The 21,289-nt window shown below is 32.0% G+C and overlaps 2 protein-coding genes across 2 annotated transcripts; both read right to left on the reverse strand.

The window, feature by feature from the left end:
• Nucleotides 1–7,398: 7,398 nt before the first annotated feature.
• On the reverse strand, nucleotides 7,399–9,862 carry LOC133688264 (transcription factor DIVARICATA-like). Its single transcript, XM_062107692.1, has 2 exons — nucleotides 8,558–9,862; nucleotides 7,399–8,145 (listed from the first exon to the last, which is right to left on the reverse strand). The coding sequence occupies exons 1-2, from the start codon at nucleotides 8,980–8,982 to the stop codon at nucleotides 7,647–7,649; spliced, it is 924 nt and encodes a 307-aa protein (XP_061963676.1). The 5' UTR covers nucleotides 8,983–9,862; the 3' UTR covers nucleotides 7,399–7,646.
• A 7,130-nt stretch (nucleotides 9,863–16,992) lies between these two features.
• Nucleotides 16,993–20,972, reverse strand: LOC133688490 (putative respiratory burst oxidase homolog protein H). The gene is made up of 14 exons (XM_062107982.1): nucleotides 20,579–20,972; nucleotides 20,321–20,483; nucleotides 20,198–20,246; nucleotides 19,977–20,090; nucleotides 19,083–19,895; nucleotides 18,823–18,918; nucleotides 18,612–18,727; nucleotides 18,428–18,530; nucleotides 18,226–18,326; nucleotides 17,978–18,143; nucleotides 17,776–17,883; nucleotides 17,543–17,671; nucleotides 17,356–17,434; nucleotides 16,993–17,183 (listed from the first exon to the last, which is right to left on the reverse strand). The coding sequence occupies exons 1-14, from the start codon at nucleotides 20,970–20,972 to the stop codon at nucleotides 17,074–17,076; spliced, it is 2,541 nt and encodes an 846-aa protein (XP_061963966.1). The 3' UTR covers nucleotides 16,993–17,073.
• Between the last annotated feature and the right edge of the window lie 317 nt (nucleotides 20,973–21,289).

A 21,289-nucleotide genomic window follows, 5' to 3' on the forward strand; every position in this document is an offset into this window, starting at 1 on the left:
GAGAAGAGTATATTATGTTTTTTTAAAATACAAATTTTGGAATTAGGTTATTAACTTTATTGGAGGTTACTTAGCCATGTGATCAAAAGATTTGTATTAGTTGGTATTAAGGCTAGACTTCAAAATCATGTTATATCTTTTATTTTGTTCTTATTAGTTTCGGCTTATTTAGCTTTAGTTGTCTTTTATTTGGTTTTTTATTATTTTGTATTTAGATCTTAGTAATTTGAGTCTAGGATTCCTTAAAAAAAAATTCAAAAATCATTTTTATTGAATCTACCCCATTACACATACAAATAAGAGATAATTTGGACCAAACCAATTCAAAAAACTATATAAAAAACTAATTTAAAAAATCATATTTTATTGAAAAATTTGACTTTTTCAAAGTAATTTTATAAAAAAAAAAACTAATTTAAAACTGCACACTCGAACTGCTTCATAGTCAAGTCCAAGGTTATCAAACTCGCGAGTTAAGTCATAAAATCGTACATATACTATGTACAACCGGGTTAGAAACTTGAAAACCAGCAAACTCGAGCACTCGATCAAACTCGGTTAAACTCGGTAAACTCGTATCGAGTTTACAACTTTGACAAACTCTTCAACTCTCTGGATTTGTTAGCTGCTAAAATACTTGTTCATTAAAAAAAATCAATTTTTGATTTAAAAATTTTTGGAAGTCCAAATCAGTTTTCAGTTTGTAATTTGCTCAATCAAGTCCTAAAATTGCAATTTTAATTTAAAAATCAATGCAATTGCATCCCTGTCAAAAATCAAACAGCGGCCCTGAAGTTGGCCACTTTTTTCACTTTGGTCCTTGGTTTTGAATTAGTGCAATTTGACCCTCAATTGAACAATAAACTTCTAATTTTTTTATTTTAGCCCCTGATTTGGTTTAATTGCAGCCCTTCTATTTATGTGTGTTTTTCATTTTGGTCCTTGGTTTCAGATTTCTTCAATTAAGTTTCTAATTGACCATCAAACTTCAATATTTATGCAATTAAGCTCTTGATTTGACCAAATTAACTCTCAAAAATTATAATTTGACCCCAGAACTTTAATTTCTTCCAATTAAAGCCCAAATTAACTCCAAAATCAATTTTTCATGCAATCAAACTCTCCATAAATTCAATTAAACCTTCAATAAAATTTAATTAAGCCCATAAACATCTTATTTTGGACTTTTCTTATTCAAATTGAATTTTCTTTATCAACAGGGCTCTTATCAGTCAACAAAATACCGTCAAATTTCAATCTTTGTAATTTTGAACTTCCTCAACCAATTTTTGACCATTTTATGAGCATTCTGGGATCCTCTTTTCACCGTTATATTTTGTGATAATATTTTTTGATTTTGTTTTTAAGAGAAAAAAAATATGAATTGAGAAATAACTTAAAAAATATAGGTTATGACACTGATCTCTATGTCCATCTCAAACTCTTCTCCATCTTCAGCCATGCACTCTGTTATAGATCCCTTGTTGCAGATTCATGATCTAGTGGTAGTAGTGGTAGGAATCCACTCCAGATGGTGATCCCCACTTCCTTGAATGGTTGATGATAAGCTCATCACCATCAAGATCAAGATTGTAGCTGAAATCAAGAAACAAGAACTCCATTTTGTCATTTTTTGAAAAGGAATATACACAAACAAACTCTCTTTCTAGCTGGGTTTTCTTGAATTAATGGTTTCTGTGGGCTTAATTTCTCTCTATATAGGGATGGTACTGTGTTGTGACTTGTGTGTGTCGATGAGCATATAAGGTTCTATTAACCAAATTGCCATTTCTTTTCATTGAAATCTAAGTTCATGGGCAGCCACTAACTACAAAGATCCAAGTCACCAGCTGATCAGTATAGATACTTGTATTTTTAAAAAAAATTTAATTATTTTTTAAGTTTTAATTTATTTTTTTGAATTGTTTTAACATAGTGATATGAAAAATAAATTTTAAAAAATAAAAATATATATTATTTTAATTTATTTCAAAGTCAAAAACACTATAAAAAACAAGATTTATCATATTATTAAACAATAATTAAACCACACATTAGATTATTATTTACTCAAGACTTGACTGAAATTGTTAATATATAATTAATTAAAATATTTTACTTATGATTTTATAATTTTATAATTTAAATTTATATTATATATTTCATGTCATGTTAAGTTTTCGACAACTTTGATCAAATCTTTTTTGGAATTATCAACCGGTTGTTGAATTGAAAATTGACATTCTTTTTTTGGGCTTACGGATACCTGTAATTTAATTATTCAATCACATTTAACTCTACTGATTCGGTCCTCCATGTTTGGATTCTGGGACAAAGTTCATCACTATTCCAGTGTTCTTACCGATTTCCTAATATTTATTGGTCCATAATAAATCAAATTTAACTAAAAACTCAACCAACCAATACTTGTCGTCATCTATCATTTTTAAGTTAATAATTCTGAATTTGATGAAAATTTTCAGTAGAATCGGAGGAAGGACTTTCTTTTTGTCCCAACCCCGAAATTGAAGCAGTGAGGGAGAGGAAACATTTTGATGTGGGTTTGTGTTTATTTAAGTTTATTTTGAAGAGAAACTTCAATTCACCTTCGCTATTCCTCCCTGCTTTTCTTCTCTGGGGCAGGTCCACATCTTATTAAATGCTTACTCCAGGCTCATTGTTGGCACATGAGGCCTTAGAGTTAGAGCTCCTGCAGCCGCAGGAACCTTCTCAGCCACCACATCAAAAATTCCTCTGGCCTTTAAATCAGCCGCATCTGGTAGCCGATCAATTTTATTTTTTAATATTTAATTATTTAATAATTGATTTTTGTGTTTGTTTTTTTACTTTCTTTTCTTTGCAGCTATCCCAATCTTATACTAATACTTCTAGGGTTAGCCGGCTAATCCATATCATTTTTTCATATTTTTTTTTTTAATTTTCTCATTAAACATTGAGTTATTTGATAATTGAGCTTTATAGTTTTATTCAATTTGTTTTTGTTAATAATTTTACTTTTTACCTTTTTTTTGGCACAAATAATTGTTTCATTAAATATAAATTTTATTCTAAGAAATGAATTTATTAAACACATGAGTACATGGTTTGTCTTATAAGATCAAATATCTTAATCTTTTTTATCTCTTGATTAAATATCGGTTTATTTAATTAGATGCATGTATAGACATTTTGATTTATGATTGAAAAAAATTTTATATGCAAAAACATGTATTTTTTATTGAAAAAAATAATTATCGGTGTCATGACCCCGTTTTAAATTCCCAAAAAAATAATAAAAAAAAAATATATATTAATAAAAAAATAAATGAAAAATAATTTGAGAATTTGATCAAGACAACACAAATTGAAAGCTTGAGAACTAATAAGGATGGAATTATAAATTTGGAAGTCAATTTGGCAAAAAATAAAAGAATTGATAAGTTTAGGGACTTAATTAAACTTTGAATTAGTTTAATTAATGCAATCAGGGTTTAATTGAAGAAAGATCAAAGTTCAGGGTCAATTAAGGTAAAAAAATGCAAGAAATTAAATTTCAGGGACCGAAATGAATAGGCATTGATACTATAGGGAGGTTAATTGATTTTTTTAGGGGTAATTTTGAAAAAATTAAACGTTTAAGAGTCAATTAAGAACTGAATTGATTAAATTTAAAACCAATGACTATTTTGTAAATGAAACAGAAATTCAGGGGTCCAATTGCATTGTTTCCGGGATGAAATTAAAAAAAAAGATTTTCAAAAAGCAAGAACTTGATTGCAAAACATCAGATCTTTAGTGGGCAAATTGAAAATGGACATTTAAGCCGAAGAAACGGCGTCATTCCAAGGAGGACTGTTCATCCTCTTCCTCCTCTGGAACAGAGGAAGCTGTCTGAACCAAAAAAAAAATGGTCTCTGTTAGACCCATCAAACACAATCAAATCCAAGCCACATTGTAGACTAGATTGTCTACCACAAATCCCATTTTTTTCCCAGCTTCCATCGCCCCCACGATGCGCCATTAACGCTAAGGAAACCCATCACCAGCAATCCAACAATGGCATGACTGTTGGTGTTCTTATCCCACCAAACTCGGAGAAAAGATAAAACAGTAATTATCTGCAGAAAGATGACGATCTCAGGAGGATAAAGATCGAGTTTCTCTCAAGGTTTGTCCCTTTAAAAAGAAGAGGATCCAGAAAGCAAGGGAGAGGAGAGAAAACACAGAGAGAATTAGGGAGAAATAACACAAAAACCAGAGGGACTTTTGGCTTTTCCTTCAGAACTCTAGCAAAGGATTTTTTGCTCTCCCTCACAACAGACTATTGATCCAACCAACACGACACAAACCATGAAAAAAACAGAGGAAACAAAAAAAAAACGATAAAACAGAGGAAGAAAGAGAGGAGAGGAAGGGAGCCAGAGGGAAGAACGACTAGAGAGAAACAAACGAAAAAATAAAAAGAGTGGAAGAAAGGAGCATTGTCCAACCAACGCATCATCTCCTCACATCTTCGTCTCCAGCAGCAGCTACACCAGCTAAGCTGCTCTTCTCCCCGTGTTTGAATTTTAATTACTCTCCCCTGTAGCAAGCGTGGGTGAATAATTCACGCATGCAAATGGTTGTCAGCTTGGTCACTGGCTGGGTCAGTAACCAAATTAAGTAAAAATACTGTTAAGACCGGGCTGGGCTTGAGCCTCAGCCCTAACCAGTTTATTTTCTTGAGCTAAGGATATGTTAGCAAACATATCTTTATATTATTTCTTTTTTTTTATTATTATTTTTAATATCTAGTAAAACAGGCCTTTTAAAATATTAAAAAATTCTGAAAAAATTCAGTACCCTTGTGAATTTATTTGTGGATCCCTCACACTTTTTTCATGACTTTACTTGGTATTGAATTGTAGACTTATATCGTGAAATGTGAATCCAATATAAATATGTATCTGTCTTTTCTATTTCTTTTTCTTTTCTCTAAGAAAAAGGAAGGCTTCATCATTGCAAAAATACAAAAATATATTTTGCTTTCAATTTAAAATTTTACTTGTTTATTAACTAGAGTCAAAGTCAGGAATATTCGTATTTACTAATGTCAGAATTAGAAATACCCTCGATATTCACTAATGTCAGAATTAAGAATCGGAACACTAGAATTAAAAATCATCGTGACGTTAAAATCAGAAATACCATACTCTTTTACATAATATTTACCAACGTTAGAGTTAAATATTCACTGGCATCAGAGTTAAGAATATTATAAACAGACCATCAATAGTATAATATAATAAATTATTAGCAATTTAAAGCAAAAACAGCAATACAATCTACCTTAAGTAGAACGTTTAAGGAGTGATAGTATCTTGTTTTCTACGTAATTAGTCTCGTACCATAAAATCTTTATTGATCAGTTAGAGTTTTTAGTAACCATGGTATTAGATGGTATTAGATGACAAGCTCTTAAATCAGATTTTTATCCCTCTAAAAATAAGATTCTAGATATCTTCTTTTTTTTTTCATCACGATGTTAGGATACAATCAGGGTCAAATATCTAGTTGAATATTATAGTGTGAGAGAGTAGGGTGAGTTGTTCGAAATTAAACCATGGGTTTGATTAGAAAATGGGAAAAGAAAACATCGAAAGTGCTCCTCTATGCATCATGCAACTTGCATAAAAGCTTCTCCTTTTGAAAAAAGTAGGGCAGTTTTGTCATGAAGCTAGGAAAAAGTGTCAGATACTTTTTAAATTGCTCATGTTGCCTTGAATTGTTGGCCTGGTGGCGGACCATGAATAATAGTTGCAAAGCAATATATGATGTGGCACTAGTAGGCTTGCTTTTCATGAAGGTTCGCATAAACAACATCAAATTTAGTGCCATCGATTATCAGCAGCAGCAACAACAGAAAGGAGACAAACAGAACAGGAAGGGGTAGCAAGTTCATCTGTCACTGACAAAGCCTTTCCCCATGCTGTCACTTTGTGGTGGTTACTGGCTTGTAGACTGACATTTTTAAGATTTTTCTTAGTTTTTTTTTTCTTTAATAAAGCAATACGAAAACGAAAATATGTCAAATTCAGTGGATGGAGATGGTGGAAAGCCAATTGAATGGCTAGCAAAATCGGATTGGGGGGGGGGGGGGGGGGGGGAGGTATGCTTCTCTTAAAGCTATCTGGATTGGAATATTATGTACGGGTGTGACAAGTTTGATATTCATGAAGATATACTTTAGGAATCGATAAATTATTGCCTTTTCCTCCGTGTAATTCATACACTCAAGGAGCTACAGTCAGTTCTTTTGGTTACTAATTATATCAGCCCTTCTTGCTAACGGCTACATCCACATAAATAAATGGTAGCCAAGTATTACCGCCGACCCAAAGAGGAGAATCTTGAGGAGCTTTTTATGAGCATGGAAAAAATTTAGTCTTAACTTGATTAAATTAATGGTTGAAAAGCCGACCTAGTGCTTGGTTAGATTCTCTCTTTTAATGAGCACGGTCTCGTTAAAGTTCACATTTAAGAATCAGAGAACCACCCCATGATTAATGATTCTACTGATGACTAACTTAAAGGATCTGCAGAAATGCGCTGGTCTTTGCCACTTTGTCATTAGCTTCTGAAAGAAATCTCAACAAGAAACAAAGCGAAATTCAATGGCAAAGTTGCATTAAGTAATGGATTGATTTAGTCACTGAAACATCTTATAGGATCTTCCCCCACTTAACTTTGCCATCTTAAATCAGAAAACAAAGTGAAAAAAAGAACAATGTCATCCTCATGAACAGAACAAAGAGAAGGCAGCATTAGATGCTTGAACTAGTGGCTCTTACTCTCAAGCCTCAGTCAAGATTCCTTTGTCAAATTCGTTCATCCAATGGGATAGATAAACCATATGCATAAAGGAATCAAGAAAAAAGGAGATCAAAGAACGTCATTTCAAGGAAAAAAAATTATTTCTGAATTGTGACCAAAGCAAATTTGGACTGAGAATTTGACAGGGTACATTTTTACAAGAACTGCTGCTTTCTCTGATCAAAGGAATACGACAGCAGCACTAAACAATCTTACAGGTCATAATCTGAATACCTCAAACACATCAGGAATTCTTTTCTTGAGCAGAAGGAGTTTTTCAATCCCATTCTTTCATCGTTCTGATTGTATTTCACTCACCATGTGAACTAGGAAGCTGCATCAAGTACTTTTCAGGCCAGCAACTCAATAATTGGAGAGTACCCCATCTAGTCATGAACCTTTCATGGTCTAGGACAACTTGGATAGATTCTTGTACCATATTCAAAACACAAACAAGTCCAAACAGAAAATGCCTTGCGACCATAACTGAAATTCTAAACATTGCAACTATAATTGAATTCCAAACACAGCTAGGACATTCACATGTAATCAAAAGTCAAGCATCACATAAATAAGCTTCCTTTTGGTTCAATGATTCAGATTTGAATGCAAAATCACAGCATATGCTACGTGATCGTTCTGCAAGAGTCTAATAAATATGGACTAACTTGAGCCTCCAATGACATATTCACAATAATACATGATAGAGAATTGACAAAGTTATCCAACATACTGAATAGCATATAGAATATCAATACCTTCAGAACCCTAAATGCTCCACTTCATCTATGACCTTATTGATGCTGCATTGATTGCATTTGAAAAATGAAATTGTAAGGACCAAACTGATATCCTGGAAGTGTTCCTCCAAGCAGATTTTGCTCCTGCAGCTTGGATCCATATGAGGATATCCCACAAAAAGGTGTCGTCAACAAATTGTCATTTGCTGGATTATAAACTGTGGCTATTCCTTCATTTTGTTGTTTCCAGTCAAATAAACCTTTAACCGTGCCAGCCGTTTTTGGTTGTGCCTGAGATTGCATGGTTGTGGTTGAGTGATCTGGAGATGATAGCCTTTTGTTTTCTGGTGATGGAGATTTGGCATCTGGAAGATTGACAGTAGTGATATCATGGATACTAGATCTTCTCTTATCCTTCCCTCCAGTACTTTGCCTAATAAAATACTTTTGAGCATGGCTAGCCACCTGAGTCGGCGTCCTAGTAGTCACATAATTGCGGGAGATATTTCTCCAATCCCCTTTACCATACTTTTGAAGACCCAAAAGAAACTGCCTGCAGTTTATGTCAAGTATCTCCAACATAAGACACCAAAATATGAAAACTACACACATAGTTGAATGAAAGAGACATTCTTTGAAAAGCAAGTTTTAAACTAATTCGACTGCGCATTGACAAATTCAAATTGTTGAATTCCATTATAAAAGATTTATAAGGAACAATAAACTTAGGTCTATCATAAGCTAAATGCCAAGTTGGTCATTGATCTCATCTCAATTACCTCAGCAAGACAGAAAATTCTACTACAACTCAATTCAAGCAAAAACAACATAGAAAACAGAACAAGGGAAGTGAAAATTAACTCGCCTCCAAAACCTTTAACACACAACCAGTTTTCGTTAACTATCACTATTGCGAAATTATAATCAAGACACATTAGCTTTACAGCCAAAGAAATGTAACTTACCTGTGCTCCTCCTCAGTCCATGGCACTCCTTTCTTCCTTTCCTGCTCGGAAGGCCGAGTCGCCGTGCCCCTCTTGCCTCCAGGACTATAAAATTGTTTCAATCCATCATACCCTTGATTACTTACCCACTCTAAAGTGAAAGAATCACTGTTATATCCAGGAATCGGGATCAGTCCTGCTTCTATATCACAAACATCTTCCTCCAATTCCCTATACTGTTTGATGACATCATCCACAGTCTTGCCTGGAATCAAGGCTGCCACCTTCAGCCATCGATCAGGCGTATCCTTGTCATACAAAGCCAAAGCATTCTCAAACTGTTTGTTCTCCTCTGGGGTCCATTTTGTTCCCTCGCCTTCTTGAAACAACCAGTTTGAATTCTGCAAATACGAGGCCGGACACAGAATTCCAATACCCCGATTCATAGTTGTAGGTAATCACAATATACAATCAAAGCAAATAACTTGCATGCCAAAGATGATTTATAAACACACAAGATACTCACTTTTATTTTTTTCTCTCCCTTTGAATTCAAAGAGAGAGAATCACCAAATGGGAAATGCAGAGAAGTGGAGAATTTTATGACCAAATAGCCATTCGATTAGAATCTTGAGAAAACTTTTTTGTTTTAACAAATTGAGGAATCTTGAAAAGTTTGCAACTTTCCAAAACTCAAGGAAAATTCTTGAAACAATAACAACAAATAAGCAGATCTTAATTTTTATTCCAATAATAACCCAAGTACTAAATCATAACAATTTTTTTTAAAAAAAAAAACTTTTTAAATTTCAAAATAGAAAACAATACTCTACCGTGAATTTTGGAACTTTGAAGTTCAAACTTCAACCCCAAAAAATATGGGATTAAGACTTCGCCTAAAAAGATACCAAAAGACAGCGGCAAAAGCAAAAAGACCCAACTGAGTTAAAAAAAAAAACTGGTGCTTTGCTAGCTTTTTTTTTTACATCTTTTCACTGTGAACTAAAAGGGAAAGAAAACAACAACAAAGTAGTAGTGCCTTGGAGAACAAATATATGCCAGCTCTTTCTCACTACTGCTTCTTGCAAGAGAGTGATCTACGGGAAAGAGAAATGAGCAAGAGAAGAAAGAGAGTGAGGTCATAGGTGTTGAGTTGCGATTGGTGGATAGCTTGTTTGTTTGTGGGCTTTGCCGCTAAAGAAAAGTTTCTTCCCTTAATAATATGTTAGAAGATGGAGAGAAGAGAAATGAAATGAGAGTGGCCAAATCAAAGTTGAGAATTGACAGTGACAAGCTGTGATTGGCTTAGGTGGTGGAAGAAGAAAGCAGTATCCAATTTTGACAATGCTGACGCATGTTTAATTAAATGTTTGTGGGAAGTGCTTCTGTTTTATTCGTAAAAACCATAACTAGTTTAGTTCATTCATTAATTTATGGTTTATCATGTGAATAAATGAGTCCCTTTTCAGCGCGCTTAGTTACTTTTTTGAAAAAATAAATAACAAAATTGATGATTAAAAAAACCGTTTAATTATAGAGATAAAATAATTTAAAATATTTAATTTTGTATATCTTAAAGATAATTTTTAACTAATTTTCATGTCCCTGTAAAAAAGGACAAAGAGAATGGAGATGAAGACACAAACATTTTTTTTTTCATATATATCAATTTTAAAATTTTTAAAAATAGTTTTAAGAATGCAATTGATGCATATGCAACCTAATAGAATAACAATAGCACAGAAAATATGGAAATTTTAATGAACAAAAAGAATTATAGAATGAACCTTAAATTAAATGGTGTCGAGTTGCAATCCAATTAAAAACATGTTTTGTAATATAATGCAGGATGTGTTTTGTAAAAGTACTTTTTAAAATGAAAATATTTTTTTATTTTTAACATCAAACATCAAAATTATCAAAAAACATATGAAAAATTATTAATTTAAGTCTTTTCTAGACAAAAAACGATTGAAAAAGTAATTTATACTATAGGTTGAATCGCAAAAACATACACATCCGAAGTCTTTTACTTGACCTAAATTGAGTAATTGTAGGAATGTATGAGTGACATTACTATTCTATATCAAGGATAAATGTACGTGCATGCATGTGTATAAACTATCCCTATAATATGATCGTATCTAGGTTTAAGGATGATAATTTTATCTAAATATGATACCAATCTAAATCAATCTGAATAAGTGGCTTTCTTTATGTATTTACCTTACCTGATGAGTAATGGATAGAGCAAAGATATTATCAAACCCAACTAACACACACACACACACACATATACATACATACATATATATATATATATATACATACATATATATATACATACATATTATTTTTATCTAGTAATAAATAATACTCAAATAACGGGTACTCAAAAATCAATAAATAAAATATCAATATTTAAATTTTTTACCCGTTAGATAATAAATAAGATATAAATATAATAGAAATCCGACCTATAAGTATCCATTTTCATACTTACCAAGCATCATTCTTGGCATGCCAAGTGAAATAGGCCTGGTTGGAAAGATATCAATATACAAGTTAGCCCAACACAGCTCCTTAATGGGCATTATCATGTTAAATCATGAGCTGAACCACATGTCGATATAATTAAAAATAATATCTAAAAAAGAAGATATTTTTAGGTGAAGTGTACTATAACATGAGTAAAATCGCCATGGATTATAATAATATTTCTCTTATTTTTTCATCCTTATTATAATCTAGGCATCAAACTTTTATTCTTTTCAATTTTGTCATTCAATATTGTGTTTCTTAGGAATTAGAATTGATGATTTGTTTCGTTTTGCTTTTATATTGAGTTATTATAGCCTCAATAAAATACCTTAACATTAGGTTGATGCTTGATTCTAAGAGAAAATCATGATTTTGTTGCTTGTAAAGAATTGAAAATAAAAGGACCAAGATTGATAGAGTGGAAAATATATGGGATTTTTTATACTGATTATTTAGCTCTTTATAAGAATTTTTTACTTGGGAAATATTTTTCACCTTACCTTTTTGTCCTTTTACTTTGAAATAATTATGTTTTAATCTATCATATTCTTTATATTTTAGTCCCTAAGTTGTAAGAGGAGAGAGAGTCATTAGAAAACAACGAAGAAAAGAAAAGAAAATTTATTGGTGAGGTTTTGTTAATGATAAAAAGATAAATTAGTGTTAGTGTGTTCATTTGATGAGAGGTTTACCATTAATGTGTTTTATAGCTTTTGTTTTGCTAGAAAAAATGAATTAAGGTTCAGATAGAGTTTTTTTCTTCAATTTAATTTGTGTTTTTAAATAGATTTATGTGTTTTGAATTGATAAATTAGTTTACTGTGGTTCTTAAAGTGTTTATTAGATGTTTTTTAATATGAAAATAGTTTGAAGAATGAATTTTTTGTCCAAAAAACCTCAGATAGATTTTTTGACCATCTTTTTAATGGCTAAAATACGAGTAAGCAAATGACATGTTATTTACCACAACAAACGATGCATTGTTTGCTTAAAAAAACAAAAAAGAGTAGACAACATATCATATCCCCTTTAGCAAAAAACAATTTAAAGCTAGTTATGTAGGCCTAACCTTGTTGGTCCGTCCACGCTTGCCGACCTTTTTTTTGTTAGGCTTAGCACGCCAAGCCCATATCTTTGGCCCAGACACTAGCCATTTCTATTTTTTTTTCAAAAAAATAGTTGTTTTTTTATTTTCAAGGAAATGTTGATGAGAGGAGTACCGTTGATATGTTTTTTAGCTTTTGTTTTGCTAGAAAAAAATAGATTAAGGTTAAGATAGAGTTTCTCTCTTCAGTTTAATTTGTGTTTTTAAATAGATTCATGTGTTTTGAGTTAATAAATTAGTTTATTATGGTTCTTAAAGTGTTTATTAGATGTTTTGATATGAAAATAGTTTAAAGAATGATCTTTTTGTCTGAAAAACTCCAAATAGATTTTTTGACCATTTTTTTAATGGCTAAACTATGGGTAAGTAAATGACATATTATTTACCACAACAAAGAATGCATTATTTGCTTAAAAGAAAACAAAAAAGAGTGGATAACATATCATATCCCTTTTAGCAAAAAAAAAAAAAAAAAACAATTCAAAGCCAGTCATGCTAGCCTAACCTTATTGGCCCACACATGCCGACCTTTTTTTGTTGGGCTAGACACGTCAAGTCTATATCTTTGGCTCAAACACTAGCTCTTTCTATTTTATTTTTTCAATAAGTTCTATTTTAGCACATCGAGCTTGAATGAGTTTAATGATATTGTAAAAAAGTTATTCTATTTACCGGTACGATATGTAAAGCAAAATATTATTTTAATTATAGCCACACTTACTGGTAGGATATGTAGAGCAAAAAGTTTAATAAAAATATTTAGGACTTTTAAGTTTTAATTTACTCTTCAATTTTTTATATTAATTTTGGAGTTCTTTTTATTATCTTATATTAAGAAATTTAAGAAAAATATTAAAAATGAAGGTTAATTTTTTACATTATTTTTTGACTTGAAATAACTTTTTGGATGATTTACTTGAATTAATTTTAAATTGAAAATATATTTTAATGAAATTTAATTCTCCCAAACAAATATATTCTAATGTAATTTATTCATAAAATCTTAATATCTATTTCAAGCATTTCATCTTATTTTTAGGATTTTCCTTTTGATTTCAATCTTCTCATCTGCTACTTAAAAGAATTTCAAGTATTTCATCATATTTTTAGGTTTTTCTTAAATTAAAAAAAAAAAATTTTACGAATAACTCAAAAGTAACTCAATACCAAAATATTGTGAACAAATCATGGAAACTAATATGATGTTGCAATTGGATTTGCTCAATAAGATTAAATAACAATTTATAGCTGGCCTATTTTTATTTTTTATTGTTCATAAGGTGTGTAAAAGTACACTTTGGTGCTATGAATTTTGAACCTTTTCATTTTTAGTTCCTATGTTTTAGGACTTTCACATTTCACTCCGAAAATTCTTTTATTTTATGTTTCATTCTCTAGAATTTGGATAAGAGAGAGAAAGTCATTGAAAAATGAGAGAGAAAAGAAAAAATTATTCATTTGCCACATTCTAGTATATAAAAAAAATTAATTCGAGTGTCAACGAGAATTCCCTTAAGCAAAAGAAATGTTATTTAGATATTTCTTATTTAATTTTAATTTTGTGTGTTTTAACTGATTTAAAGGTATTTTGAGATTAGAAATTTGTTTATTATGATTCATAAAGTGTTTATTACGTGTTTTTAAGATGAAAATAGCTTGAAAATGAGTTTTTAGTTACAAAATAATCAGGATCTATTTTTCTAGCCATCTCTCTTCAATGATTGGATTTTGAGCTAGACGAACAACACTTCATCTATCATTATAAATGAAGTATTGTCTATTTTATTTTTTAAAATTATAATAATAAAAGAGTGTATATATATATATATATATATATATATATATATATATATATATATATATATATATATATATATATATATGCTTGGTGCATGGCCTTTTTGGTCCACATATATTAGGCTTTTTTACATTTAGGTCGGGCACTCAATCCCAATTTTTTAGGCTTAGGCTCGTAGCCTCTTTCTTTTCCTTCTTTTTATTCCTCTATTTTTTTAGATCTTGTTTAAAATGCATTATAAATCAAATAGTTAATATAGCATTTAAATTATTATTCAATTTTGATATAGTCTCAAATAATATTATATATTTTGATGGGAATGCCTGTTGAACCTTCAATCAAGTACAAAATATTTAAGTATTATTTTACTAGAACTTGCTTTTGAGATCATGATAATTTTTTATTTAAAAAACAATGCTTCAAACTGAAAAATAACTTTTCTTAAAATAATAAATAGATACATTAATATGAAAATAAAATTTAGATTGAAGATATATATTTTTTCTGCTTATTTGAAGTGTTTAGATTTTTATAAAAAAATTGTGGCGTCGTTATTTATTGAAACGTAAGTTGATTTTTTTTTGTGAACCTCAATTGTACTCTTTGATTATTTTAATATATATGGGATGATTCCCATTTTCACGAAAACATAAAACAAATAAAATATTATATCAAAATTAATTATACATGATGAAACCTTAAGAAATCAATTAATGTATTGTATGGAATCTACCTCAACGCACTAGCTATATGTAACCTCGTATCTTTCGGACATGTTAACAATTTCCCTTTTCTCAGTAATTAGGTTGATGAGTACTCCTGGATGCATTAATGTTGCTTCTTTTCTTCTTTATTACCGTCAAACCAAACCTTAAATCCCACTTAAAATGAATTTGACGATCGATATTGTATTCAAATTCGCTGTTTCTTAAAAAAAAAAAAAACTCCCTAACAAAATTCAAATTTATTTATAAATCCCTAAATGTATAAAGCAATCATTTCATATTTCTTTATTATCAAAGATATCCTTAATTGTAGTAGTAAACTTAAAATCAAATAATGATTAACTTATATACATGTAATCTGTCACAAATTAAGTCACATCGTGTGAATTAAGGCATGCTTGCTTGTAATAACTATGGATTAATTACTAGTAATATTCCTTACAAGGCACTTGTTTAGTGGTTAAAGTGAATCGTTAATTTCTTCTCTCAACTTTATGGATTCAAGATTTCAAATCATGGAACTCAATACCATGACAAATTATTAATTTTTTTTTTAAATTTACCAAATTGATGCAAGGAATTGTTAGAGATGATTCTTTGACATTGTATTAGAGTCTTAATGACCAAGCGGTCACAAGTTCGAATCTCACCATCCCTATTTATTTGATAAAAATTAAGCACAAGGTAATATGAGTCTGTGCAAGTTTCAAGTTTAAAGGGCTTTCACTTGAGGGGGTGTATTAAAAAATAATATAAATTATATATTAAGATCTTACCTAACAGGTTAAACTATTGATAATCTATCAAATTATCTATCAAAAAAAAAAAAAAAATATTCTTTACATGATTATGAGAAATAGTATATTTATTTTTAGTTTAATTATAGTTATTGATAATCTTAGGTTAGCTTGCACATCAATAAAAATAATTTTCTTTGGATAATTTTGAGAGCATTTCTTTTATATCGATATAGTGTATTCATAAAAATAAATTGTTCAAGGTTTGAATTCACTAAATCAAAATAATAATCCGAGAAAAAATCCATGAAGTACTCCGATGAAAAATGTAGAGGAATTAAAGTACGTCATTGGAAAAACTAGTGTCGATTTTGATTAAATTGGCGACTAATGATTGGAAATTAAAGACGGCTACAAGACAGTTATATGATTGGAAATCAATGATGATAATGATCTGATTCCTCTCCAAGTTTGGCCTTCTCGTCTGCAAGGCTTGAGCTCCTTTCTGTCAACTGATGCCCTGAGGGTATATATCTCGTTTTCTAGGCCTTTCCGACCCATGAATAATTCCTCGATATACTCTTCCAGCTAAAGCCTAAACTATTTTTTATTTCTTACAGCATGTTTAAACCTTTAGATTTGAATTTAAATTTAATTATATCTTTTAATAAAATTCATATTTAAAATCATTTTAAGTGTTAAGAATTGAATTTCAAAACAAATTCAATATCTAAAACTATTACAAAAATAAATCAAAGATCAACTCATTTAATTTACAATTCCAAAGGAAAGAAATTTAATATTAAACTAATTTTTCAAAAACTCCTATGTAGCTTTTATTTTTTAAAAATATATAAAGAAATTAATAAGATGAATATAATAAAATTAATATAGGAAATAAAAAACTGAATTTTATAAATTTTAAATACGTGAATATTTAATTCCAATCAGCCTGGTTTTTATTCAGCGGAGTGTGGCTGGAATGATTGGGACTTCATCACGAAGGTGGTTTCCATAAATAGAAATGTTCTTGTTTGCCGTATTTAGAAGTAGCAATTAAATAATTACTAGTAATAATTAATCCAACAAGCATGTGCAGTGTTGTCGGGTAGTGCTGACCCGACATTCTATAATTCAACTGCACTTACCATAGAGCATACCAGCACTGTTAACCACGTTGTTGCCGGGGTAGATTATGATAATGTTTTATATTGTGTGGAATCTAACTATAAAAAAAATATAGAATTTTTATTTTTTAATTCATAGATTATTTTTTCAACTACTTGAACAATGCACGACATGCCAAAATATATGATATAAGTAAATTAATGTCCAGTATTATTTGTTATTATATACTTTATATATCCTTTTCAAGTAATATATATATTTTTATTTCACCTGTCGTTATTTGTTTGGTGTAATGCAAACATAAAAAAACTCATTATGAAGCATAAAGAGGACTCAAAACGTTATAAGAAAATAGATTTTATTATTATTATTATTATTTTATTCCATACCTGCATCCCGTTCTGTGCAGTTCAAACATTCTCAAGAGCTAATTTTCCTTCTGTGAATACAGGGCAGTAGTGCTCGACGCAAAACCATGTTGCAAGAAGGATAGAATTGCTAATTCAGAAGTTCTCCTTATGAAATTGGAAACGGGTTGATGAATCTAGAGTAAATTCTTGGCAAAGCTCTCTCAGTGTTTTGACAAGCAGAGCGCTTCCACAGTAGAAGACACCTGCAAACCGAAACATAAAGAAATATATAAAGGATATCTAAGTATAAAACGGAGCTTAATTACAATTTTGGTTGATGTGGAAGCTGATCACTCGAAGCCATCTATTATTGTCGAATAAAAAAACAATCTCATAACTTAAGAACATGAAAATTCATTATAGCTTTATCCTCACCTATCCGAGAAGACTTGTGCGTTTCTGCCATTTGAGCGAACACCTTTCTCCAGTTGGGCCTTGCAAAATGCGTTCTTATCTGTCACATTCTATTGCATGTTAGGAAAAAAGATTCAAAAGTAAACATATATAGTATATTAGTATATATATAGTCGATGATGCAGTGGCCTGTCAAACTGATTTGTACCCGGCTTTGGGAGACAACATCAAGTCCATTCTTTGCATGCTGCAGTTTTTGTACCATGGCAATAAGTGCAGACCTTGCATCTCCTTCTTCATACACACTAGTCAAGTAGTTGTGCATTTCTATTATATGCTGATATATTCAAAAGTGTCAATAAAATTACTGGTTAGATTAGAGCATCAGCGAGGGTGAAAAGTATGTAAAAGGATGACTTTTTCAGCTATCAAAAACTATACATTATCATCATAGTCTGCAACATCGTCCATGACACCCTTAAACCAATCAAAAGAGCTTTGTTCTCTTGTGACCCAGTAAAAGTATGCTCTTTCTGTACATCGTCGGTCCTGAGTGCAATCATGTGTTAGCCGAAATGATTTTCAACTTATTAGTCTAAGCAATCTTATGGAACAGATATTTGTTTGGTTCTGCATAACCTACCTTCATCGAATCGGCTGCACTTGGTTTGATGCCATTAAGGAGATCCTTCAAAATGCTGATAAAGGGAGTTGCTCCGATTCCTAGACCTATGAGCAATAGGATGTCGAACTTCTTGTAATTCTGAGCTGGGGCTCCGAAAGGTCCTTTGATCAGGATCTTTGGGAATCTGCCATAAGAAAAAAAGGGGCTATTATATTTCTAGTTTTAAAAAACTGTCGAAGAGATCAGTTAAGACTTAATTTACTCACGTTGCTTGTATCTGATCATAATTCGAGTTTGACATTGCTATTGTTTCCAATCTATTTAGCCTGCCTTGTTTTTGTTTCGCAGCAGGTGGGGCCTCACAGACCTGCGAAATATAACATTCTTTAAGTATATAATTTGTATTTCTCATCTCAATAAAACAGCTTCATTTGCATGGATATTGTGAAACACCAATTAAGCCATAACCTTTGCAAATAAGTTTTTGAGTTCTGTAGTCCAATCACCCACGGTTCTTATGTGGACACTCAAATTGTTATCTCCTGGTGCAGAAGTGATGGAGAAGGGATGCCTGTAAGCAATAAGAACTGGGATTTTTTTATTAAATGGCATGGAAAGCATTCTAATGAAGTACTGGAGATCAGTTTATTACCATTCAAAACTTGACAAATCCGGGCTCTTGATGAAGAGGTACATTCCACTTTCGTACTTAAATCCTGGAGGCTTGTTCATGTAAAGAGCAAGAACATTCCCTGTATATATAATTGCCTGTAATTCCCAAAGTACATGATGAGTTTAATGAATTAATATCAGGGATCAGGAAAGCAAGTGATTTGAGGAGAATAAATCTCACTAATACAGACCTTAATGACATCAACCTGGTGATGGTGTTCCTGATATTTTGTCGAGATTCTCTCTGTGGCATAGAATACTACTGGGCCAATGAGATACATCCATGTCTGTGAAAAGTTAGATTACACAATTAGTTTCAGCAACCTCATTAACCCATGTTCAGAAGAGAAATTTTGTTGTCACGAAAATATTGCATTCAGAACTGTTGGAGCACAAATGGCAGAGAAAGTTATGCTTAATGAACAAGTAGCTAGCTGAGGATTGCACATACCGTTTTGGCATACCAAGGTTTTTCAAAGATTAAGAAGTAGCCATGCAAAAAACATAGCAGGTATGCCAAGGCCAGCAACTGATGCGCATACCAGAAAGCATTAAACCCTGCCAATTTGTGAAACGCCCCTGGTAACTTAACGACATTCTTTCGGAAATAGTGTGTTGCCAATGTAAATGAGAACCCCATTACAAGGATAATCAGAATTCCGGTGACGCCTACACTACTTCGTATGAAGAACCAATAAGTTGGCTGTTGGTAATTGAACAATGGTCCAGCATATGCCATGAATTTGTCTTTTGGGCATGAACTCAACAACGGAATATTACAAAGCATATGTGCTAGAGTATGAGCTACAGTCGCAATTACTATGGCCAAAGCAATGTTTTTGTGAAAGTTTATGTTGTCATCAAAAGGGATAAAGGTGCCGAGAAATGACGATCTAAGCTTAGTGAGTGTTCTTCTGCAAACAGGAAGAAGAATGAGAGCCATATTCAACTTGAGAGTCTCCGCGGAAGCCTTGGCAAGACAGACACAATAACTTGAGATTTTGAATAGGGGTGATTTCTCGAATTCCTTAAACTTCCAAATAAAAAGTGCCAAGTTTACAGCTAACCATAACGTCATAACCCATATGCTCCTCCAATTCTCATGAATATATTCTACTGACAGCGACAATGATTTGGTAACAGGAGTCCGATATCTTCTTGGGATCATGGCTCTTGTGAGAGTATGTGTGCTTCTATTGAGCTTTGTGGTAATTTGATCTTCATTATTCACCATCTCTCTTAGTAGAGTTTCTAGCTGCCATAGCTGCAAAACTAGAACAAATAGAGTTTCTAATTGCCACATTGTCTCAGAATTTGAAACCAGAGTTTTTGCATTAATACTAACCCCTATATATCCAAGATGATCAGGATCAAGCTCTTCCATGATTAGAGCTGCATAGACTGCCGCGTACTGTTTAAGATTTGTGAGCTTGTTTGCGGAGGCACTTAACACTATAATCTTTAGCATAACGTAAACCAGGAAATCGAAATATCATGATCAGGAGGAAGAATAATAATAATAATAAAAAGAATAATTGTGCACGAGGACAATATAACCATACACACCTCCTTCACTTCCTCCTCCGATAGCCTCCCATCGCCATTCTTGTCGCACCTAGGACATCATTATGTCAGCTTAATGTTGCACCATATTTTAGCTGTCTAGACTTCAAGGGGGGGATTTCTTACATATCAAAAAATATTCCAAGTCGAGAATCAAGATCTTGTTTAGTCATGTCTTCCCAAAACAATTTCAACTCATCTTTTGTGATCCCATTTGCGGTGAATATATTCTTACGCCTAGCAATTGCGTCAAATATTTCTCCAGCAAACTCTTTTGAATCTCCTAGTCCTGCAAAAAGGAATCAAGTATCGATTTGTGTTTGTTATTTTTGAAAAACAGGATAATGCGCACACGCTCAACAACGAAAGATTTCAACAGCATACCAATGCAGATTCCAAATTTGTCCTTTGGGAGCCTTTCATCAACTGCAAATTGATCAAAGCGCCTTTCGATTGATCTCCATGCATCCATTTCCTTTCCTGTCACTGTTCTATCAAGAAACCTTAGGCTTTTAAGCCCTCTAGCAGCAGATGATGCTGTCCTTTCCATCTTGGGGCGAGGAGGTTTCGAAGAGAGAACACCATTCTTCCTCAAGGCACTGCTTGTAGTCCTTCTGAGGGATGCCCCAAGATTACTTGCACTCCACTTGATAGATGCGCCAACAGGTCCTCTGGGTGGAAAATGTTTTTTTGGTTCATCATTGATAGGAACTTCCACCATCCTATCAATTTCAATGTTTTCGAGCATCCACTTTTTTGATTCTGTTCTGTTACCCATGAACACTATGATAGTTCTCTCTTCACTTGATCAAACTAAGAAAAAAAGGAGAAAAAAAATGGAGGATGTTGGAAGAGGGTGAGAAAACATAAAGGATCTGCTAAAGATTGAGAGGGCGACAGAGAGAAAGAGAGAGGTTTCTTTTATATGAAACGGTCAAAATGGCGTGCAAGGAGGGAAAGATTACGAAGGTAAAAGCTAGTTTGATTAGTTATTGGCCTAAAAATAGGAAGCAACAGGATCACCTCAAACTTCCAACCTTTAGGACAGCTTGTGCGTTGGACGAGGAGCAAGCTAACTGCCAAGTTTCACCCATA

Source organism: Populus nigra, chromosome 3 (assembly GCF_951802175.1).
Source record: "Populus nigra chromosome 3, ddPopNigr1.1, whole genome shotgun sequence".
In the NCBI taxonomy this organism is placed as follows: Eukaryota; Viridiplantae; Streptophyta; class Magnoliopsida; order Malpighiales; family Salicaceae; genus Populus; species Populus nigra.